This window comes from Hoplias malabaricus, chromosome 5, assembly GCF_029633855.1.
Source record: "Hoplias malabaricus isolate fHopMal1 chromosome 5, fHopMal1.hap1, whole genome shotgun sequence".
Taxonomy (NCBI): domain Eukaryota; kingdom Metazoa; phylum Chordata; class Actinopteri; order Characiformes; family Erythrinidae; genus Hoplias; species Hoplias malabaricus.
The window spans coordinates 50,703,598-50,728,995 of record NC_089804.1 but is presented as its reverse complement, the minus strand read 5'-3'; the positions used below and the strand labels follow the sequence as shown (position 1 = coordinate 50,728,995).

General features: G+C 45.4%; 1 protein-coding gene across 5 annotated transcripts in view; it reads right to left on the bottom strand.

The window, feature by feature from the left end:
- The window catches only part of camta1a (calmodulin binding transcription activator 1a), a 509,355-nt gene that overhangs the window by 37,471 nt on the left and 446,486 nt on the right, over nt 1–25,398 (bottom strand). For 4 of the 5 annotated variants that reach the window (XM_066670611.1, XM_066670607.1, XM_066670608.1 and 1 more), the window contains exons 8-11: nt 20,538–20,678; nt 17,572–19,814; nt 16,960–17,086; nt 15,640–15,774 (exon numbers count right to left, since the gene is read on the bottom strand). In XM_066670611.1, the coding sequence (XP_066526708.1) occupies nt 15,640–15,774; nt 16,960–17,086; nt 17,572–19,814; nt 20,538–20,678 (2,646 nt within the window). Of the gene's footprint in view, nt 1–4,409; nt 4,666–15,639; nt 15,775–16,959; nt 17,087–17,571; nt 19,815–20,537; nt 20,679–25,398 lie in introns of those variants that run through there. The other variant, XM_066670610.1, reaches the window with a different exon arrangement.

Genomic DNA, 25,398 nt, shown 5'->3' with positions numbered 1-25,398 from the left:
TTAACAAGGAATGGTATGGCACAGTGAAGCAGTGTTTGATATTGAATTTCAAGATTCTTCCAGGCATTGGTTATCGTAAATTTATTGTAATTTTTAACATTATAGGTAAGAAGGATATATACATTTTTCAACCCCCCAAGTGATCGTTTTTACCCTCTAATCATAACCTATAACCAATATTACTTCTCAAACTCAAAGGGCTAGGAATAAGATGCGATGCCTGTAGGTTTTTTTCTTTTTTTACACCTCCAGAAGTCCTGAAATGCCAGCGTGAGTTTGGTTGGTAATAAGAGGATCTGAAATGACCTGTAATAACATCCTCCATCTGCTGCCATTTCCTCCGGCTCCACTCAGTGCTCTACAGCTTGATTGGTTTATGACAGCCTTTAAAAGAGGTCAAGCTCGGAGGACTGCCACTTCAAAATGGCCAATCGAGCCTTAACTAACCGAATATTTAATCAGCCTCAGCACGGCCCTTCATTGCTATCGCAGTTTATGCAAATGATCTGCCGGACCCCTGGGGTGCGCAGTGTCAGACAGTCAGAGGGAAAGTGCTCACTCTCTCAGTGCGGAGAGAAATACGATATGGATTTTTACAGCCCAGAATTCACCAACTTAACTGCTCTTATTTCATTGTTCATCAAGAGGAATGTTCTGGCTACAGTTATGACAGGCTTATTATATAATAAAATAACAGTTTAGTCATTTTTTAAAGGGAGGTCAATGAAAAGCATGTTTTCAGGAATTTATTTGAATATTATTTAGAATTTAATTAATTAAATGGCTCTGTTGCATTTGTATACAAACAAACACAAAATACAAAATGATATCAGTTCACTGAAATACTAGATATATTTTGTATAATGCATTGAATATTAAATGACTATCAGAACAAAACCTTGTTTCTTCATTTATCTTTTATTTAAGTGCTTCTTTCAATAACTTCCATTATAATGGTGCTTTTCCACCGCGTGGGTCCGGCTCTACACGACTCGACTCGACACGGCTCGGCACGCTTAAAGCTTTTCCACTGGAAGGGCTCTCCCGCGAAATGGAGCCGGTGGCTTCGAAAAACCTCATCTCTTATAGGAATCGCTATCTTTGAAAACCACAACAACAAATTAGTTTACACGTCACCATTTAGTACCTTCTCGGCACGGTTGGAACGCGGAGCGAGCTGGGACTGAAAACCAGAGGCGATTGATCTAAGACTGCAAGGGAAGCTCAGCTTCCCCTAAAATGTCAAAAAATAAGTGATTAAATATATACTGCTGTGTGTACATGTCATTGAATAAATGTGCACTACAACTTTTGTTCAGAATCAGCTTCTTATCACTGGTAAAGATGCGGCTTTCCTCTTAATCATTCCCGCAGCTTCACAGTGCTGAGTGTCCACAGAGTTCAATAGCGAAGCAGAGAAGTGCAGCGAAACGAGACGAGTCATTGGATAAATGCTGGGCTTTGTCCCGCCCATCAGACGCTGAGCGTCTCTGGGGGTCTATGGGGCAGTGGGCTGGCCTCGGCTGGCCCGGACGCTCAGCTTCTGCCTGATGATTGGATGATCTGTCTGAAGCTGAATCCCTTTTTAATTGACAGCGAAATGAGATCTGTGGCAGCACAGGCGGACACACTTCACATGAGCCAAGGCCGTTTAAGCAGCCTAGCTCTGCTGGCCATTGAGAGGACACTAGTCAAGTCCCTGGAAAAGACGCCTTGTTGGTACGACAGGGTCACAGATCATTTTCTTAAAAAGGAACAGAGGGTAGAATTTACGTATAAATAAACCGACACATTTTATGATGTAGGCCGAAATTGAGCTTCCCCTCCTTGAAAGACCAGCATCCGCCACTGCTGAAAACGTACCCAGTTCCAGGGACTGGGTACCAGATGTCGCCAGTGGAAAAGCCGTGCAGAGTCGTGCAGATTTCATGCAGCGGAAAAGTGCCATATGTGGAGAACGTTTCGTCCCTGTCCCATAAAGCTAGCTGTTTAGGAGTTGATAATTTGCTTTTTATGCCGACGTAGCTTTAAGTAACTTACAGATTTACCATTTTAAATCCTCAAACAACTAAAAACGGCATTATCATTTGGGACGCTTGGTCTGAGTGGATCACGTCCATTAGAACTGAGCATCTCAGCTCCCTGTGCTTAACCACCGCTCAGCCACAGATAAACAAAGCACTAATACAAGAGAGAGAGGGAAGCGTTTGGAGTGCTCGGCAATGCTGTAATGGACATGAGTGCATTCCGGAGTAATTTTACAGAAGAAACTATAATGACTGGCCATAAATGAGCCTTTTCCCCTGCAGCTTCTTTCTCTCTTAACCACAGCTGTCTATTTTTAAAAACCCGGAGGTCCACCCAATCTCTCAGGTGCTCTCTACTTCCAGTTCGCTGCTTGGCTTTCCTTCAGAAATAGTCTCTATGCACGGTGCGCTTTTACTTTTAGACAAATCCATTATTGCTGTATTTGTTATTGGAAAGCATTTGGTTCCCTTATGCTTTGAATGAGTATTTAATCACAAACTGAGTAAATGGACTAAATACTTTGTGCTAAACCTGTATTTAAAAGTATGTTAAGGATTGTAACATCATGATGTGCACAGGGTAAAGCAGTTTATAGATATGACTGTACACTATAGATGCATGAAACTCCATCTTGCTTGAGTTGCATTATGTAAAGTGCCCTGAAACCTAAAAAGAAAAGGTTGCACACTAGAAATAAAGGTAATGTAACCAATGCACATCCCAGCACAGCTAGAATATTCCAGGACAACGAGATTCTCAACAGTTCCTGGAAAGAAAATTAGCCCGGCAACTTGCTTGAAACTCACTCGCAACAGATGCTACCATCTCATCTTTGGGAGACAAGTCAATCAAACGATGCCTGATGGACTGATTTCACTCAAAGAACATCTGAGAAATGAATTCAAAAGTGTATTGGATGGTGACTTTCTTTGTTTTTTGTCAGTTATCTGAGCCATCACCACAAACAAGAGTCTCGCAAAGCTCATGCATCTCCAAGCCGGCTTAAACGACCAAAGATAAGGACTGCTTTGAAATACTACTTTGGCGAAATCGAAAGCCGCTGACAGGTTTTATAGCCTCAGCATGTTGATGAACCGCAGCATCTGGGTTGTATAATTCTACAGCCTCCAGTCTCAGCCTATCAACAGGTTGCTGCTCTGTCATTTGGAGAAAACTAGTAAACAAAACGAGCACATCTTTACGAGACATCCATTCGCTGCATGACAGCTGCCTCATTTAATACCTGTTATCTTGTACAGATCTGTTTTTAAAAAGGCATCACTCTTGCTGTAAAGACCGTGGTCTCCAGTCCTACATGTGCCTTGGACTCTGTAGTGTTTCCCACTGCTCCAGCGCATCTATTATTACCTCCTAAAGGGCTTATTAATGAGATGGTGAGTTATTCCAAGGAAAACACTGAACTATATGGCCTGATATTGCTCTAAGGGGAGTGATAACTGCAGCGCTGACTGTGGTGCTGAAAACACGGCTGTCTGAAACTCGACTCGCAGCTCCAGAGCCACTCCACCGGTCCCAAAAAAAAAAAAAGAATCCACAATGAGAGCTTGTATCCCACTAATACGAAGAGTAATGGGAAATCAAAGCAAATAACTGTTAATTCTCTCGAGTTACCGTCAGCCCAACATGGTCTAATAGGAGTAAAATAACTCTGGAGTAAGTCAATGATATCTAATCACATCACATTCCCCACAGGGGAAAAATCATTCGAAGGGGTGGGGAGAGGAGAACACGCTGGCCACCGTCTCCCACCATGCGGTGATGATACTCTCCTTCTACACATTCAAGAAAAAGTCGGTGAACACATAGTCATCGTAAGAAACACGGACACTGAGTTCTTTAAGAGCAATGATTAAGCTGTTACCTAAAGGCAATCTTCATTTACTATTTGGACACAGATTTGGACCCCCTGGTCATTGACACTATTTGTTAAAGGGGACAAACATACAGATGTGCATTTGTCTGTAAACATCTGTTTATTCCCTGAGTAAACCACATGGGAAACATTAAAAAAAAGTGCCCAAACTTTTGCACATGCCACATTTTAACATGTCCCCATCACTCATTTTAAACGTAGCCATTGGATAGTAACCGTGCATTAACAATCATTAGGCCAGGGGTGCCCAAAGTATTGCATGCAAACATCTGTAACATCTGGTCCTTGAAGCAGCCAGAGGAACGGCACGTTTTAATGGCCACAGCAAAGTACGCCGGACAATGTGGTCCTCCTCCACTGCTGTTGTCTAAGTACACACAACTTTCCACTTCACAGATGAGACTACACACCCACCCACAGACACACACACACACTCAGGCACAGACACATAAACACCACATTAATGGTCATTGAAAACATGTCCAACCTTCTAGCTCACTGTCCATGGGGTCCCCCCTGCAATGCACTCTCTCTCTTTCTCTCTCTCCTCGTGTTTAGGAAAAGCAGGTGGCATTCATCAGCATCCTGACCCACGCGCACATCAGTTTATCAGGTTCTTCCGGAGAAATTCCTAAAATCCCCCCCACTCAAAATCCTGAAATTCCAAAGCCTTTTAGCATGGACGCTGCGGAAGAGCTGGAAAAACAACAACAACAACAACAACAAAAAAGTGGAGGAACGACGTGGAGAGGGAGCGGAACAGAAAGCCCGCTCACTTTACACGCGCCCATAGCTCGCTACTCTCCATCCCCCTCTCTCCTCCTCCTCCTCCTCCTCCTCCCTCCCTCCAGCTCCGCCAGCCTGCGGTAAAAAGGCCAACCCGCGCTTTGTTGGGCTTTGTTTTTGGTTTCCCACCCGTATTCCATCAAACCCCGCCCCCTGCGCTCTGATTGGCCGGTGTTGCTCCTCCTCCTGCGCTAACACTGGCTGGTATTCAGTAAGCTGTGCGTGAAATGTACACTGTAGACACCCTTTCTGAACTATTCTAAGGTGCACTCATTGATGATAGAAGTGTTTCTTTTGTGCAGACAAGGCTTGTATAATGAAGTGGTTTAATCTGGACATGAGGACAAGAGTAGGCTTGAGGGATGACTACTTTTTGGGATGAGACAGTTGGCCATCTTCAGTTCCATCCTTGGCTTTGAGATTGGATCCTAAGGCTGCGTCAACAATACTTATATTTCGATAATTAGATCAAGACTCTATAAGTATTTGGACACTACTATATACACACATTAGTGTATTAATGAGTGCTTTCAGAGATTTTGAGGTGTACACTACCCATTGTTGCCATATGCATTCAGTTGCTTGTAGAAAAACATTGAACAACAGAGTGACAACTTGGAACAGCTGCCTATTATCACCATGCTCTGTGTCACACAGCAGCTAGAGGGGTACAACTCACCCAGTCACACACACTCACCCAGTCACTCACACACTCAAACATGCACCTGCTTATGATTTCAGCCAGTCCATCTGACAAGACATGTTTTTGAACTGTGGGAGGAAAACGTACAACACCTGGAGGAAACCTGTGTACACACATAGAGAACACACCAAACTCCCCAAAAAGGCACTGGAGGAGAAAACTAAAACCTAGTACCCCCAAGACCCTGGAGCAGGGCTGGACCGCCTTATACCACTTATACGCCTTATATCACTACACACACTGCATAGAGCCCCACAGATTAACAAAGGCCCCCATGTCTCAAGATATCATCAGAAGATGTAGTGAAACTATCCTATATAAAAGGGAAAAAAAGACTCTACGGGAGCTGCGGGAACAGCAGTCAGGTAAATCTGTGACTGTTCTTCTCGAGGTTGGATTGTTAATAAACAACAGTCCACATATTTAAAGGTGGCGTGCACTGTGCAGCTGCTCTCCACAACCTTGAAAGCTTTGCAGCGTCACAGTATCATGAACAAAACTTTGAAGCAGAAAAGTATATACTGATGTGTTTATTCTGCCTAGTACTCGTTTAAACTTCCCCAACAACACCAGAACACCCTAAAAGTTCCTTACTGCTCTATTCCACCTTAAAAAGTGATGTAGTTACTTTCAAGTGCTAAGATGAATTCCTCAAAGTTTCATTTCCAACTTAAATGCTGCTGTGATAATTCACACAATCACACTAACACCTGCACAAACAGCTACGTTTGCTTCTTTTGCTGCAGCTGTTACAAAATCAGACTAATGCTAAAAACTAATGCTTTGGAGGGTTGATCACAAAGTTAACTGTTAAAACTGTTTATTTATATATTGTTTATTGAATAAATATTGTTGGTTTACACCTCCTCATATTGTTCTGTACATGCCAAACGAGGAGGGAGTGGACAGTCAGGTGCCACTTTCAAAAAATGGTCACATTTGGCTCTCGAAGTTCAGGTTGGAGCCCAGTAAACAAGGGACGTCCCTGGACGTTCAAAATAGGTCTAAAAGTAGTCTGTCTGTCAAGGGCGTATTTTAAACGTCAATGAACGTCCAAATTCCACCAATCGATAACGTCAGTGGACGTCCAATATGTGTTTTATACAAGTAATTTATTTCGGGACCAATTATTAACGTCAGTGGACGTCCAAAATACGTCTAATAATCGTCTTTTCAATGTCTGTGTTTGAACGTCTTTTCAACTTTCATTTTCAACCTTAAGAGAACGTTGATTAGACGGCAGTCATTACGTTATTTCAACATTGAAACAACGGCTAAATGTTTACTGGGAGGGGCCTCTTATCAAAATTAGTCTTAGGGCCCCAGGAAAGTCTGGGGGTGTGAATGTGACACTCCCTGCAGCCCAACTGTGCCCACAGTTACTTATGAGCAGAAGTCAACAAACGCTTGTACTCGGTGTAGTGAGTACTGCCCGAAACTCTTCCTCGCTGTGAGTATGGAGCTCTAGCCAATCCCAGCGCAGAAGGCATGGTCTCCGCTGAAAACGGGTGGGGAAAAAACGAGGCACGTGCCGCAGGTAAACACGCGCCCTGGTTTCAGCTTGATATGCGCGCCCGTTTAAAAGCTCGCGCCGCGCCCCGTGTTGTGGCGGGGACGCGTCTGGGGCTACAAAATGGTCGACAGAGACAGCGTATTTGGTGGCTTTTTTAACCTTTGCGCTCTGAAAACCCCGCCAAACCAAACGACGTTCCAGGCGCGATGTGCGCTCAGTCTGTCGCTCGCCTCAGAAAACGCGTACAACGAAAAGAGACTCTGCCGCGACACTAAGAAAACCCCCAAGAACTCTGGCGTCGGTAAGGAGCTCGTAGGTTTGGAGTGGACAAGAAAAACTCCACAAAAAAATATCAAAGATAAACAGAGGAACCGACAGTCATGGTTACACTGCGTGGCAACGCCGTTTATGCTCCCCTTTTTTGTCCTGCCAGTGGCTCCGTACCTGCAGTGCTGCAGAGAGAGAGAGAGAGAGGGAGAAAAGGAAAGAAACAGACAAAAACAAGCCCCGCCCACTTTCTGCATTATGACAAATGAAGGCGCGAAGGCAGAAGAAAGAGCTCAGCGTGAAACAGCACAAGTGGAGCTCCACTATTCGCGTGGTTTCACCGTCTAACAGTTTGTTTTCTAACGGCGTAACGACTGCAGCTGTTGTCCACGGGAACATCTGGACTCATTTTGGATTCCCGTTATCAATGGAGCTCAATTGTAAATGTCCTCCTTCATTCACTAAAAACCAACCTCGCCTCATGTCTCTCATTTGTAAAATCGTGATGTAAGTCACTCTGCACCCACAGATAAACACGCGTGGAGTGGTCTCGAAAGGTACGGTTCCTTGAGCCCTAGAGGCATGGTTTGAACACTAACACAAAATGGCAGAATAAGAAAATAGTGCACTGTGTAGTGAATAAGGGCACAGTCTCGGACACAGTGCACGTCAAGACCTTAATGAAGGTGTTAAACCCCTCTCCAGAGAAAATCAAGTTTTTCACATTGATGAAATGTCGTCTTTTATTTTTTATTTATTCCAGGAGGTGTATCATGAGCGAAATAAACAGCCGGTGCCACGGCCGAGCATTGACATTTCAGTGTCCCCAAAGAGTCTCATCAGGGTAATCATACACCTAAGGAACAAAACCCGTCAACACGACGAGCCAGGCATTCCAGCTGCAGGTGAGAGGCCTGGGTGAAAGTGTGGACTTGTGTCTAGTTTTATTGGAAATGACTTCTAAATATTTAATTGTGATTGACAGGGGAATGTCAATGACCAGAGGGGAACATTAGCTGCTTATAACCACCCCTTCTAATTAGTGAAATCACCTCAATATAAATTGCCCCCACAGCCATTCAACGGTGCACACACGGCTTGTTTAATTCTTATAGAAAGTTGGAGGTTTCGACAGAATGGTAGTTGTCTGTTGCAGCTGCATGAGCCTAAGGTAAAACCTCGTTACGTGTGAATGGGAGTTAATGGAACCTATTGATCCATTCATCATGAAATTTTCACACAGTGTTAATGCCAGCTGATGCCTTTAAATTATGCATATATGCAGCAAAAATGGACATACAAGGTAGTGTACATACAGTTTATATGCAAAATACATCCTGTATGTTACATCCAAATAAAATCCATGTGAATGATATTCCTCATAATATTTTATCTGTTCAGACTTCACTGACTCCAGCAGGCTCTTGAGTGAACATAGTTGACTATAAAGGTTACTGATGAGAGCATTGCTTACACCTGGCTGTCTCTGTGTTTGTGTGTGTGTGTGAGAAAGAGAGGCAATTCTGTGAATGGAGAGAGCTTTGAGTGGAAGCACGAGCAGGCTGTTACTCACAGCTTCTTCCTCAAGGGCTGTCTGCATTGCAGTTGTCCCTTTCCACACACACACACTTCCCCCAGCATGCCCTACTTTACCCTGTCAATGCACGCTGCAGCAATAACACTCGCTCCACCTTCACGGACGAGCCACACGCAGACACAGGCTTTCTCCACTGAACCCACCGCAGACAGGAGGCAGCCAGTGCTGAGGTAGGCTTACTCGCTTGTCCAAATGTTTGTAGACACCCCTTACAATTCAGTAATTAGCTACCTTAAGGTCAGTGGTTTGTTGATATATATGTTTAACTGCACATTTACAGCTTGATAAATCTCCATATGGAACGCTCCGGAGCAAAGTTCTCAAAGGTCTGCCATTGGTGCGTCCTCCCCCTGTCTAAACAGCCCTGTTCATTCAAATGAGAATGAGCCATATCTCAGTTCAGCATGAGAGCCCAGGAGTGAGGAGCGAGTCGCAGAAGCTCTGGATTTTAGCTCTTTTCGCTTGGCATATTTTGCTTATTGCTCTGTTTATCCTCATCTTTGCGCTCTTCCATAAACTCAAGTCCAGCGCTGTGTTTGGAGAGACTCACACAAGGAGGTGAGACAAACTCGAATGTGCCTGAACTCTAAGACTCAGCACAAAATGATATCCCATGTTTTGGCACTTAGGCACCCCACAAAAACCCCCGCCAGTCCTTCACAGGGCAACACAGACACACACATTCACACTTTTGACTCACCAATGCACCTACCAATGTGTGTTTTTGGACTGTGGGAGGAAACAGGAGCACCCGGAGGAAACCCACGCAGACACAGGGAGAACACACCACACTCCTCACAGACAGTCACCCGGAGCGGGAATCGAACCCACAACCTCCAGGTCCCTGGAGCTGTGTGACTGCGACACTACCTGCTGCACCACCGTGCCGCCCTGTCTACAACATTTTGGCCATATAATGCATATAGAATGCACATACACTGTCCACTCTATAAACAGTGTTTACACGCTGCAGAAAGGGGGTGGGGGCACCCAGCCATGGCCTGACCTACTTTATTTCTGTAGAATTGAGGTGGATCTAGATTATGCATGGTACAACAGAAGCAGATCTACTCTGAACAATGTGGCGGTTGGGTGCCTGCGTGTACTTCACTTGGCGAAGAGATGCCTCCAGGATGAACTCTGGAATGAAGGCAGTGTTATGCTGTGGGCAACGTTCTACTGGGAAACCTTATGTTCTGGCATTTATCTGGATGTTATTTTGACACATACCATCTCCAGTGAGTGGTGTGTCTATGGGTGGGCAGGGGCTGAGGAATCATCTACCTACCAAAGAAATGAAACGGAATATGGCGTCCCAAACCCTATCCCCTCAGTCGACGTGATACGATTAAAGACTGACCTTTATTGTTTGATGAAGCCTGTTAGTGAGCGCCTTCATATTTCCTCTGTACATATTAAAAAAGGAAATAGCAAACACTGTACTATGAATCTCTACTATACATGCTGTCACATGAATACAGAACAGCTTAATGAAATGTGAAGGCCCTCGGTCGGCATTAAATATCAACATCATTTTCACTTGTTCTTTATAATAGGTTAAAAACAAATCCAGGCCAGCTCTCTCTAATCAGCACTAAACTAACAGGAGTCAGGTGGAATATACGGTGTGTTGTCTTCATCTCAATGCAGGATACAGATAATCAAAGCAAATCTAAGATTAATCATTTTATCAGACTTTTTTATCTTTGTTTAATTGTTCAATGCCTGGTCCCACTCCCATCCAAATTCCATCCAATAATTACACGCAAATTCATAATTTATAAGCACAAACAAAACACAGTGTTGGTATTTTCAGATGTTTATAAGTGAATTAACGTATAATGAATAGAATGGAACAGTCAATAAAATTAATATTTAATTTCCTCTGAAAACAAACGTAATGAAACTAAAATGTAAACGTAATGTAAATTATAACATTATTAACTCTTTGAAAAAGTTTAAACAAAGTGTTACAGTGTAGCTACATATACTTCTGTGTGTGGGTCCAGTGTCTCTTACTGTTGTGTTGTTCAGACTGCAGTACTGTGTTCCAGGTTTGGCTCAGTCCTCTCTGTCCGGCTCTGGGCTCCACACGTTTACTCTGGCACACATGCACTGACCATGTACTGCCTGCTCGCAGCACACTGCCCAGACTCTTCACTGGGATTGTTTGTCTTGGCTAAAGCTCCATCAGCTGATCAGCGCAAACAGATTAGCGCCGCAGACGTCAAATTGGCAGGCACGTCACATTGTCCATATGCTCCGATATTTTCATAAGCTCTTTGACGCCACGGCCCCGGCGTGAGTCAGGCCGGCCAAAGAGGGAGCATGTGTGCTGGAGTTTTTTTTCCTTTTTTAAACCAGGCTTTAAGAGGGCAAGTGATGGGATTTATCTGGCATGGTCTTTTGGCTGTGGAAATCTAACATAAACGCAGTAAGCTGAGAAAATGGCCATCGTGTTTATTTTCCTATACGTCCTATATTTCCCTGTACTCAGTGGATTTTACAGCGCACTAATAAGGTTCTGTTTATTGTGTGAAAAAAACAAAACTCGATGTTCTGAAATGACTTTCACACTGTGTAGTTTGTGTAGTTGTCCTGCACACTTGTAAGGGATGATGGGAACGTCTATTTCTATCATGGTATGTGCAATAAAAATAAACTTTGCATGACCTCTGCTCCTTTGTGCATCATTGGTCTGAAGTTAACAAATCAGGTTGCTCTCTGCCAACAGCCACAAAGCAATAAAGGATTCTGGGAACAGATTAAGGGCCCTGTTTGTCCTACTGTGTCTTGTTTAGGAAAGCTTGGCTTCACTGTAAATGAAGATGATCTTAAGTGCACTCCAGTGAACTGAATTTTAAACACATCTGATGAACGTTTGAGGCGATATAGTTGAAGACCTGCCTGCGTTAGTGTGGCCAAATGATTCTTTATTTTTTGGGTCATGGGAATCCCTTGCTGTCTCCTAACACCCACGGAATCGTGAAATAGGACAGATTAGTATTAGATAGTTTAGGACCGCAGAGTGGGAGTAGAGCATTAGCAAAAGGTTCAAAGTAGTTTGCTCCTTTCTCCTGTGAAAGTACCACCAATGAATACTGCTCGGACAAAATGTGTAGACAGCTACTCACCCAGTGTTTGAAATGAAGGGAGTATGGCTGAGCATATGAGATGCAGAACAGAAAAGCATGTTAGAATGTAACACAAGGTCTTAGTCCCTGCTGCTGCTGTTCTAATTTGGGTGATAGATATTAGAACTAGAAACTAGAACATTGCTGGTAACATTTCATGGTAGTATCCTGCCCATGCACAGTTTATACTGTGTATAAGTTTACTCATGGAAATTAAAATACAGTAATACTGTCCAAACCACTTCACTGATCCCTGCTCACGCAAGTGAAAAGGCACCTGTATAGACAATAGAGAGCTCCAAATGTTGAAAAGCATGAACCCAGTTGTGGATATTGCTCTAGTCTTGCTCCATACGTGGGTAATCTTATAGATCAAAAGTACAAAAATGAGTTACAAATGTGTTTCTGTGGTAGTTCAAACAGTGAATAAGACGGTCAGGATTACCTTCAGCCAGTACAAAAATAGTCATTTTTTTCCCCTCAAATGTACTGTTCCACCTTTAAAGATGCTTCACTTTTGAACTTAAAGGCTAAGCACCAGCGATATGAAAGTGTCAAACAAATAAATACAGTGGAGTTTGAGTTCCTAACTTGTGTTTATTGATAGTCAGAAAACATGTTATTTCTTACTAATTCAAGGAATAAGGTTTAAAAGACCGTTGGTCCCCCCCCAACGGTGTTCAGAAACTGTAATAGGCGTCTTGCCTGTGACGTAGATGGTGGACAACAACTCTAGAAGTTGCACTTAATTTAATGCAAAATGACGAAAAGGTGTGTTGTTTTTGGCTGCAATCATTCAATGTACAGTGGGACATCTGTGCACAAATGGCCCAAAGATCCCAAAATATCAAGAAAATGGACTCAATTTGTCAACTTTAAACGGGCACTTTGGAAAGGACCATCTGCTCACTCCGTTATCTGTAGCTCATTTCACTGGCGCTTTTCCAACAATATGGGCATGTAAGGACACCAACGAAAGGTGTTCAAGAGCCTCTGTAACATGGAGGTAAACAGGGTAAGGACACTCATATCGCCTGTTTTAGTTGGTGTTAGTTAACGTTAGCTTGACTCGCTAAACTCGGTGGCTCAGATTATACTCGGCTACGTAGCTGCATTACGGAGGTTTATAGTGTCGGATGAATTCAAGTTCGACTTTGATCACATTTACAAGAATAACGGTACCTCTACATTTGAGTTTAGCTTATTTCTGGGCTACTGTCATAAATAATGTTGGTTATTTAGCTAGATACTGTCATAACAGTCAGTCATAGCGGTGTTTTACCGCGGCGTTGTTCAGCTGTTGTCCACCAGTGACGTCACGGTTGCGTTCAAGAATTTCCGTAGCGAGCTCGGGTTTTTCCGTCAATTTAATAAAATTGTCAGTTTTAAAGCAAATTAAGCTGCTATTTTCATTTTAATTCATACTTATATATGTCAGTAACTAAAATAATGTGAAATATTCATGGAGGTCCATTATGTGGTGCTTAGCCTTTAAACAAACCAGAGAGAACAGTGTTTGCCCACAATCAAAGACATCCCCTTTAATGGTCATTCCATGAAGAGCACACTGTATGTCTTGCAGTGAATATTTCCACAAGGATTTAAGGGAAGCGGCAGCCAACCTTGAACTCTAATCTCTGGTGTTACACAAGAGTCATCAAGGTCTCGGAAAGGAGCAGGAAAGCTTTTCTGTCTTTGACCTTAATACCTTTAACCTCCCTGTAAATCAGCCTTTTGCAGACGCTCTCTCTTGAACTCAGCTCTTAAGCCAGATTAAAGCACACAGGGCAAATCATCTGCGGCATCTTTAAAGTGTTCTTAAGGCTCATAATCCCACATAGAAGGGGTCTTCTTATGTAGGGGTGAGGAAATATACTCTTTCTGATGCGCTAAGCATTAAAAACAGTTTTGGGCAGAAACTGGGCCTTCAGCATAAATCTTCTTACAGCCGTTAAAGAGGAATTCCACCAGTTTTTCCATATGTTTATGTAATTCAGTTAATTCATTCATTCATTATCTGTAACCGCTTATCCAGTTCAGGAATCGCCTACTGCGTCCAGAGCCTACCTGGAATCATTGGGCGCAAAGCGGGAATACACCCTGGAGGGGGTGCCAGACACACACACGTTCACTCACACCTACGGACACTTTTGAGTCGCCAATCCACCTACCAACGTGTGTTTTTGGACCATGGGAGGAAACCCACACAGACACAGGGAGAACACACCAAACTCCTCACAGACAGTCATCCGGAGCTGGACTTGAACCCACTACCTCCAGGTCCCTGGAGCTGTGTGACTGCGACACTACCTGCTGCACCAGTTCCATTTTGGAACGTTCCTGTGAGAATTTGATTGCATTCTGCAATGACAACATTTGTGAGGTCAGGGACTGATGTTGCACAATTAGTCTTGAATTACAAAAGCCACTTTAACTCCTCCCATCACTCCAGAGAATGCAGTACTCCATATCCCAAAGATGGAGTAGCCTCTTTATACCTTTTTAGTCCACATTAGGCACAAGCCCATTTACCAGTCATTTCAGACGTCAGGTTCCTATAACAATCACTGTTGTTTTGTCTAGAAGAGTCTGATCACTCTTTAACCTTATTAAGAATTATGCAAATTTTTGGAAAATGAGTGCACCTTCCCTTTTACAGCTATTGATCGTTTCAAAATCTACCTTCTGTCACTCTCTAGTGGTCAGACACTGGTCTAGCAACAGGCTCTGAAGACACAGGCTACAATAACCTTGAGTCCTGCCCATTCGGAATATGTCAGAATACAGACATATCACTTACTCTCTCTTTCTCTCTCTCTCTCTCTCTCTCTCTCTCTCTTTCTTTCTCTCTCTCTCTCTCTTTCTCTCTCTCTCTCTCTCTCTCTCTCTCTCTCTCTCTTTCTCTCTCTCTCTCTCTCTCTCTCTCTCTCTCTCTCTCTCTCTCTCTCTCTCTGTCTCTAAAACACAAATTTAATCATTCAATACAAATGTGGGGTAATTAGAAAAGCCCCAGGCAAAGATATGACAATTATAATATAATTATCAACCTAAGGAACATTCCCTACTAGTCCATGTGTCCCATTAAAGCTGCGTATATAAATGCTAATGAGGTTACCCAGTGGAATATAGGAAAAGGGGCAATATCTGTTATACGTGTAGGGCTTAAAGAATATCTTTAATATGTCCAAAAGTTGGTAGACACCCACTCATAACTGGATTCATCTATTTTTAAGTGCTTCCACTGATGGTAAGTCTTCCACAGTAATAAAAACAAACAAAGCACATTGCAAATAGAATGGGACACTCCGAAGCAGCTGTACATGAGCCCAAGTTCCAATTAAAAAATGCCAAGTGTTGACTAGAAGGGCATTTCTGGAGTGAAAACATCATTTGACCAGAAGTATTCCATGTTTGCTCACAAACCTATAAAACAAATGATAGAAACCATCAAAAACCAGCCTAGAATGCACTCCATTTTTATGAACACGATCCACCCCTCCATTAATCTGTCAATCACTCGGCATTCACTGATCCAACCACTCAGCTGTGAACACAGGTTTCTGTTCCCGAGGGACCGGCGATTTCCCCCCAAGCACCATCTACAAATCATAATCATGTCAACAGGATGATGAAATAGACGCAGCAATAAACGGCGAAGGACATTTACTGCTGATGGGCAGGAGCAAGCCAGAAGAAGAAGAACGAGGTGGTCCTTACCATCCAGAGAGAGCCAGTCGTGCTGAGATGAAGGCAGTGAGGGCAGGGCCCGGGCCTTGTACTCAAACACCACCGAGTTAGAGATGATCTGATTACTGACCGCAACCTGCAGAGTCACCAGCCCTGTGTCATGAGCTGCGGAGCCACAAAGAGAGAGGAACACGAGCGTTAGTTATTAGAGCGACAGGCAGAGAAAATCGCATCAGCGCCCAGGAGAGATCAGCCAGAGATTCTCACGCTTGCTTTGACAGAAGCAGGCCCCCGAGGCTGCAGCAACTCGGCTCAATTAAATCACAAGTCACTGGTGGGATTTCATTTAAATAGCAGCTTTTAAAATTGGGAGAGAAAACAAAAATAAATAAATAAATAAATAAATAAAGGTCAGGGCATCATCAGGTTTTTGATTGTGAGCGTGAACACCTTGTTTACATTTTAGTTAAAGGTACAGTAGGCGGTTTTATTTCATTTTCTAGCAAGTACAAATAAGCTGCAAAATATGAAATTATTATTATTTAAAATAGATATTTTAGCAGAACATTCCGGGCCTGAGAAACCTGTCTGAGGTGTCACTGTAGGACTGAGGGGCTGTTTGGTTGTTGTGGTTTACCTGCTTTGCTGCATTAGACTGAGTGATTAATGCACTAGTGCGATGGTCAGGATTTAGGAGGTGACCTCTGGTGGTTAAATAGATGAACTACAATAATAGACAGGGACCCTGGTGAAATTGTGTATTGCAACTTTAAATATATATATTTTTTTAATATTGAAAACATAATCAGTTGCACTTTATCGACAGCACGACTGATGCCGGTGTTTCAGGGTCCTCTCCTGTCTGTGTTACCTGTCGCTTCTCTTTCAGTTTGGCTGTTGTAGTTTGAGCTAGCCACACTCCGACTATATTCATATTTCCTATAAAACACAAACTGGACTAATGCCATTTCCCTACTGCCTTTGAGTTAATGACTGCTCTCCTGTCCAGCAGGACGCTGATGGAGGCTCCTGCTCACCCACATTCAGACCACTTATCTGCCCTCCATTTCCAGAATTTGCTACACTCCACACATTCCCTCCACATCTGTGGCCCCTGTCGTCCACATACAGCAGCTCCTGGATATTTGATGGGACTGATTCAGCACAGACTTTTACTAAAGACCTCCACAACCTCCACAGACTCCAAGGCTGCTTCTACCTGAAGTTTTAAATGAAAACACTATTGTTTATCATTTGTTTGACCAGAGGAGGATGTGTCCCACTGAGAGTCTTGGTTCTATCTAAGGTTTCTTCTTGTGTGTGTGTGTGTGTGTGTGTGTGTGTGTTTACCAGGGCAGTAGCAGCGTAGTACTCCAGGCTGGATGAGGGAAGCTGGGACAGAGATCTGGTCAAACAGACAGCTGTAATGACTGCTGGCCTCCTGCCATGGGCCAGTGATCAGCACCTTCACCCCACCCTTCAATATAAACACACACACATATACAGTACTGTACACAAGTCTTAGCCAACTAAGATTATTATTGTTATTAATGTGGATTTGTTAAATCAAGAGCACACATTGAACACACACCATCGTTACTTACTGTAATGACATTATTGGTTTTTATTTTTATGTTTATGCCCATGTTTCTGCCTTAAGGTTACACTTAGTTAAAGTTAGTTATACACTAAGAGCTTTGCTGCCATCAAGTGGCAGAATCTGAGTATGACGTGTGAGAAAACATGAGCCTAATATTGGTGACAGCATGTCGCCCTCTTGTGGACGAACCGTGCACAGGTCTAAACTCTGTCCTGACTCATTAACACCAAACATGGCACAGCTGAACAAGCACGTGCTCTACAATCTCCAGAATCCACCTTAAATTTGAGCTCTGTATTTCAGTCTTATTCCTGAGATACTACCTTAACTGTGTGCTAAGATTTCAAATGGAACACACTCACCTCTGGGTAGGACCACTCTGGCGAGTAGTCAGTCACCATGAAGAGCCTCCCTGTGGCCTGAAGCATACCCAGAGTGCCCTGAGCCACAGCTGCAGACACCACCTCAGCTACATGCATGTAGGACAGTGACCCCGCCTCCCCTGAGCCCCCCGCACCAGCCGCCGCTCCGCCCAGAGACTGAGGGCTGCAGCAGGGCTGGAGGCACAACTCCGAGGGGTTGTATCCGGTTGTTCTGTTCGCCCCGTCCTCCTGGTGCTGCTGCTGGCTGCTCCCAGAAGCCTGCTGCCCATCTGACCCAGGTGGAGCCACCAGTTGGTGAGTATAGAGCGCCCCGGCAGGCCCCACAGCTGTGGCTCCACCGTCCACAGAGATGAAGTCATTGATGAGGTCAGAGAACTGGTTGCCGAAAGAGATGTCAAAGTGGTCAAGGCTAATCTCCATGCCTGTTCCTCCACCACTGCTAGCCTGGTGGCCTCCAACTGCATTGTAGAGCCCCTGCACCAGCCCAGCCCCCTGGAGCAGAGGCTGGAGCTGCTGCTGACCATTGCTGTTGTTACTGTCACTGGAGTTTCCGTTACTGAGACCCACCGAGTCACTTCCGGCTGTTCCATTCTCAGAGTTCGGCTGTAGGTAATGCTCGGATCCCCCCTCTGCATTGCCCCCTGCACAGGCTTGCAAGTGATCCCCAGATTTGAGCAAGCCGTCCGCCCTTGTTTCACCACCAGCCTGGATAGGGCCTCCATTGCCAGGGTGATCGTGGCCTACCACCTCCTCATGCTCTGGTCCAAGGCTGGGGAATCCTCCTGGGTACTGCAGCAGCTGGAGAGAGCCAGCCTGCCCTGAGCTCTGGTCGACTGGTGAGCCTCCATTGCAGTTGGGCCTGTGCTGGTTCTGGTGGCCGTGATGGTGTTGGAGATGGCTGTTGCTGCCTGGCGAGTCCGTCTTGACCACCTGCAGGCCCATGTAAGACCTGTCATGGGAGTTGTGCTCCATCAGGTGGCTCTTCTGGCCGTTGTTCGACCTGCCCTGCTGGTTCTGTCCAGACTGCGGTGCCTCCTGGAGGAAGAAGCTAGGGGAGTGGCCTTGGTGGGCCATATGTGCGTTGTTCATTGCCTGTTCGTAACCTACTGCTGTACTGGAAGAGAAGTCCGGCTTGGAGTCGATGGCACTGAAATCCATCTGCTCCAGTGTAGTGCTGGGGCTCAGCCCACCACCAGAGGGCAGCAGAGAGCTAGCAGGGGTCAGGGAGAGAGAGTTTTGCGAGTTGGAGCCGCTGGACACGCTGCAGCTCACTACAGCCCCCACCTGGTAGCCACTTTCTTTGGCTAGCTGCTGCTCAAAGGAGGTGTCTTCAGTCTTGATGTTCTTGATGAGGTTGGCACTGAAACCGAAGCTGGAGTCGGACATGGGGGGAGAGTGCTGCAGGCCGTTGGTGCTGGCCACGGTAGAGGAAGAAGCGCAAGAGGAACTGTTTTCCTGCTTCAGCCCGTTGCCCCCATACGTCTGACCCTGCTTGGGGTTGTTCAAGAAGCAGTCTGGGTCAAAGTTCATAGCGGTCTCTGGGAGCTTGATACTGCCCGAGTCTAGGCTGCTGGACAGAACCAGTTCTTCAGAAACGCCAGCGGCGGAGAGCATGGAGAGTCCATCTGTGGTCCCTGGCCCACCTGTATCTGTACCTCCACCCCCAGGGAAGGCAAATTTGTGGCTATCGGAAGTGACTGCAAGGACCAACCCATGAGATGTGGCGTCTGGACCCATGATATGAGCATTGGGGCCTCCAGTGGGGGACATGCTGTAGACCGGGTCTCCCGTCACTTCTGACATGAAGACGCTCTGAGACAGACCGCTCATCACCGAGGCCACATGACCCATACCAGTGACCACGGGGCTGTCCGCCATGTCCGGATCCGAGTTGAGGCCACTGCTGATGGACACCGGGGAGTTCTGTGTGGTGTCCGGCACTTCCACTTGGTTGCTGGAGGACACTTCTGTGCTGTTCTGGTGCAGCAGGACGGGCTTGTGCACTTTACCATTGCGTTTTTCCCGTGCCACGCCCCCTCCTCCAGCACCTCCGGCGCCGGTCTTGCTGCTTCCGTGACTGTGCTCTGTTTTGCCCTCGGACACATCGTTGTTCTGTAGCTCGGAGTGACCGCTGCCATAGCCCCCTGAGCGCGGGTCCACTTTAGGAGAGATGATGCGATGTTTGGCGCTGTTGCATTTGTGATGCACGCTGCTGCCAGCACCTGAAACGGAGAACGTTTCAGAATTAAAATGAGTTCTACATCAGCAGCTGTAGATACTGTAGGTGGATGGAAGATCAAAGGATTGTGATATTAATGTGCACAGAAGTAGAAAGTGGATGGGCAGTTAGACACTGATAGATCAGACATATGCTTGGTCCATGTATATTACTCTTCAATGGAACCCTGTTGCCAATAACCGATATACGATAACCAGTCAAAACACACATTTAATTATTATTATTTTCTATATTTCAAGGTCATGGTGGCAACAGCTCTACTCGGATGAACCCCAGGTGTTCCCAGGCCTTTCAGGAGCCCCATGGAGGATAACCATACATTCGACTGCCTGTGTTTTGACCCCTGTGTATGCTAACCTCCTTTAGCACACTGAGGCCCTCTAGTGGTACAAGTCATAAAACACATTTCTACATTAATAAAGGAACACTAAATAAACTCAGTGAAGCATCACAATGACTTTGAAGCTGTATCTTAATTAGAAATAATACCTAGGGTTAGGGTTAGGGTTTGTTTAAGGTTTTAAAAGGAATCTGAAAATAAGCCTTTTAAGCCTGGAGCCTGTTAAGTCCCATGCTTCCATAGAAACATATAGCAATACCCTGCCTTAGACCTGCAGCACTTTTCTGTTTTAAATGTGCTGTATTACCCCCACCCTCTATCTGTACCCCTCTCTCTCTCTCTCTCTCTCTGCCTTCTGTCCCTTACCCAGCGTGCCTGTGCAGAGGCAGTTGTGAGTCCGGGGAGGGGGCTTTGTCTGGTGGCTGTCCAGAATCTGCTGCACCAGCTGCTCCACAGAGAAACCAGAGCTGCTGTTCCCATTGCTGCAAGTCCACTTGATGCCATGAACTGCCGAGGGAGAGAGGAGACAGAGTTGTCAGCCGCTGCACAGTCCACCAGCCAAGCCTACTCCCCCTCCCCAACCCACGCAGCTCACACACTCACACTGAGGCTGACCTCACCTCTTCAGTCAGGTGAGCACACACCAGCAACGTTTACACTTGTTTAGAAAACCAGAGTGACTCCGTCGATCCCGACTTTCTGACTTACGCAGGTTATACTTGTTTCACAGTGTTTGGGTTGGTAGATCCTTAAGTGAATGGGCACATGCAGTGAACAAATGAAGTACTGTGCCAGTGGAGCTTGCACTTCTGCCCTATTTTATCAGATATTTATACGCTGCTACTTCATCAGCTGTGAAAACACAAGTTCACTGGGCCTGTCAGAATATAGTTCCGTCCCTCTGCCTGGAGCTGTAAGCTGGTGCCATGACAAAGGTATAAAAGCGCTGAGTACAAGACCGCCTGCACCTCTCCTCTCCTCTCTCCTCCCTCGAGTGGTTTCCCAGCCTGAGCTGCTGCTAATATCCAAGCGCGCTCTCACCAGGCCTGCCATCCCGAGCGCTACGCCCCACTCTTTCCCAGAAAAAGAGTGATATTTCTGGAGCAGAGCAGAGAGGAGCGCATTTAGAATAGCAGACATCAAGGCGGCCTTAATGCGAGCTCAGCCTGTTCTGACTCCTGAGCTTGTAAAGCAGGGTTGGGGAGGAGTGTGTGTGTGTGTGTGTGTGTGGGGGGGGGGTGGTTGTGGTGAAAGAGGTAGAGAGAAGAGAGGTACAGGAGATAGAGATAAAAGCCTGCTGCTGGAACTCATGAGCCATATGAATAGGCAGGAAGAGGAAACACAACAGCTGTCGTGCACACAGCAGGCGGCTGAGCTCCAGCGAGCTCCAAGGCACTGCGCTTGGCCAGAGAAAGCCTGCAACACGCCATAACACATTACACCCACACCGCCTCGACTCGCAAACAAATCAATCGAGCCGAGTGAGGGGCCTGAGCGAGGCAGGAGGCGGCTCTGCAGCAGCTCGGAGGGGGCTCACGTGAGAGATGGTGAGAGAGGGTTTAGGAGCATGTCTGCACGGGAACTGAAGGAGATCAGTGTCTGTTTAACAAGGGTCCACTCCTCAGATGGTGTTGCATCTCAACCCAAGCGCAACCTTAGACCACTCAAAGTAGCACAAGTACTGCTACTATAGTGAGATTAGTTTTACAAGGTTCATTCATTCATGACTTCATCCTGATCAAGGTTGGGGTGGGTACAGAGCTCACCCGGAATCACTGTTTCACACATTCACCCAGTCACTCATAGCTTCACACCTGTGGACAATTCACAAACTCATCCAGTCACTTACACACACCCTTGGGGACAGTTTCACACACTCACCCAGTCACTCACACACTCACACATGTGGACAATTGACACATTCACCTAGTCACTCACATTCTCACACCTGTGGACAGTTTCACACACTCACCCAGTCACTCACACACTCACACCTGTGGACAGTTTCACACACTCACCCAGTCACTCACACACTCACACCTGGGGACAGTTTCACACACTAACCCAGTCACTCACACACTCACACCTGTGGACAGTTTCACACACTCACCCAGTCACTCACACACTCACTCCTGTGGATAATTTCACACACTCACCCAGTCACCCACACACTCACTCCTGTGGATAATTTCACACACTCACCCAGTCACCCACACACTCACTCCTGTGGATAATTTCACACACTCACCCAGTCACCCACACACTCACACCTGTGGACAATACACACACTCACCCAGTCACTCACACACACACACACACACACGTATGGACAGCCTCAAACACTTACTCAGTCACTCAGACACTCACACCCATGGACAATTTCACACACTCACCCAGTCACTCACACACTCACACCTGTGGACAGTTTCACACACTCACCCAGTCACTCACACACACTCACACCTGTGGACAGTTTCACACACTCAGACCTGTGGACAGTTTCGCACACTCACCCAGTCACCCACACACTCACACCTGTGGATAATTTCACACACTCAACCCAGTCACTCACACACTCAGACCTGTGGACAATACACACACTCACCCAGTCACTCACAAACTCACACCTGTGGACAATACACACACTCACCCAGTCACTCACACACTCACACCTGTGGACAATACACACACTCACCCAGTCACTCACACCCATGGACAATTCACACACATACCTGTGGGCAATTTCACACACTCACACACACTGTGGACAGTTTCTCACACTCACCCAGTCACTCACACACTCACACCTGTGGACAGTTTCACACACTCACCCAGTCACTCACACACTCACACCTGTGGACAGTTTCACACACTCACCCAGTCACTCACACACTCACTCCTGTGGACAGTTTCACACACTCACCCAGTCACTCACACACACACACACGTATGGACAGCCTCAAACACTTACTCAGTCACTCAGACACTCACACCCATGGACAATTTCACACACTCACCCAGTCACTCACACACTCACACCTGTGGGCAATTTCACACACTCACCCAGTCACTCACACACTCACACCTGTGGGCAATTTCACACACTCACACACACACTGTGGACAACCTGTGTTGATTTTCTGCTGGAATGAGTCACAGCAAATGACAATGACACACTGCCTTTACTTTAGACAATTAGGTACATATGGTTAAATATGATTACATTTTAATCAGAGCTTGAACATGTTTTACAAATGTGATCAGCCAAATGTACTGCTTATGGAACTGCTTTTCTGTGACTCAGTGCATACGTGCACAGAGCAGTCATTCCTATCCAGGATGAGCTCTAATTCTAGATTAGATTAAACGGGATGTGTTCTACCCCTTTTCCACAAGTGAAGGGCCTTGATTAACTATCTGTGACATGGTTTTGTCAAAATATCACAAGGTCCAAACACAAGCAGCGTTTTACCTGTTTACCTGTTCCTTTAAATGAGAATAAGCCACAGTGTGGTTCAGCACAAGCCCAAGAGTGAGGAGCAGAAGCTCTAGTTTTCACTCTGTTAATTTTCTTCTCAGTTCTCATTTTCTTTATATATTAATCAGTGCTCTTATATCACTGCATTCGTTGTATTTGTTTTGTTTTGCAGGTCCAGCGCTGTGATTGGTGAGGGTCAGAAGAGGAGGAGGAGGGACAATGCTAAAATCTCAACTCCCTGTTCTAGATGGAGTAAGGACTGTGTGGTTTTGTTTCTCAGTTGATTTGTTGGTAGGCACAGGTACTTTAATGGATATACTTATTATTTTTTTTTCCAAAATAAATAATTCCCATTTAAAATGCAAATGCAAAATGTAAAATCATTAACATCCTACGTACACATTTTGACTATAACAGGACTTTGTTCACACACACACACACAGGGCAGGTTTCATCTCTGCTGCTCTGAGGCGATGGACAGTGATGTATAACCTGAGCACTGCTCTCCCTCTCACTCAGCATCATTTTGAAGTTAAAACGAGTGACAGCTCAGGCCAAAAGATTCTTTCACCGAGGCCCACCCACTCACAGCCGCGCGAGCTCATGGGCAGGCTTGTGCCTTCAGTCAGGGCTTTTGAATTTGTGCTGAGCTTGGACATGCTCTGATGTTGATGTATTTGAGTGTGAGTCTTCAGATGACTATAGACTATTAGTTATGTCTGTCCCGGATCATGTGGGAATTACTTTGTTCTTTCCTTTTTTATTTCCTTAACCACATACTCTTAGTTGCCATGGAGGCAGACGGGTCACCCAGACGGGTTCAAGGCTAGGCCTGACTTAAACCTGAGCATGATTGTTAAAATTTATCAGTTGAAATGGAAAATAATGATATTCAAATGAAGCGGGGAACCAGGTTTTCCCAAAATGTTGGGTATTTCTGGAATGGTCCGTTGCTGCCTGGGCCAGCGTAGGCCAACTCACATTAACACTGCAAAAGTCTTCATCTAAAAAATATCTCACTTCTGTCTCTCCTGGTGTTCTGTAGAGGGTTGCCAGATTTTTCCACAAGACTCATAATGCATATTTGGCCTTCAGAACTGCAGAGATTTGCCTGGCCCTGGCATTCAGAAAGATCCTGGATGCATTGCACAGCTGGGGAAAATCAGCCAGCTGCACTGGATTCATCCTTCAGCATCACGGCTGTCCAAGTATATAATCTGAACACATCATCTGCTCTTTATACTATGTGAAATCTCATAACAGGTGCACCAATAGAAATACACCAGAATGACCTTTGAACGGACAAGTGTTGTTGGACAGGGATGATACAGTTGGGATCCAGGGACTGGACATGCCACAGAGGCAATGACAACTCACTGAAATATTCCCTGAACTGTTTGATAACGATATATGTCTTGTGCCTAGTGTCCATCCAAGAGAGAATGAGTTTGGCCAGCAGTGATTTTGAGATGTGCCATGCTTTTCTTGTTTTTCAGTGGATATCAGTGGACAACACTCCCCACACTATCAATCTGCCCTCTATGACCTGGACTAATGACACCAAACAGGAAGTCTCAGTGGACTCATTAGCCTAATAGACTACAGCCAGTTTTTATTCTTTTTTATTCTTCTATTTATTTTATTCTTCTATCAGCATGAAGACAAAAGGAACATTGCATCATCCCCTGTGCCCACTTGGACATTTGCTGACAACACTGGCACCCAATATGGCCTCGGCTGTGCTAGCTC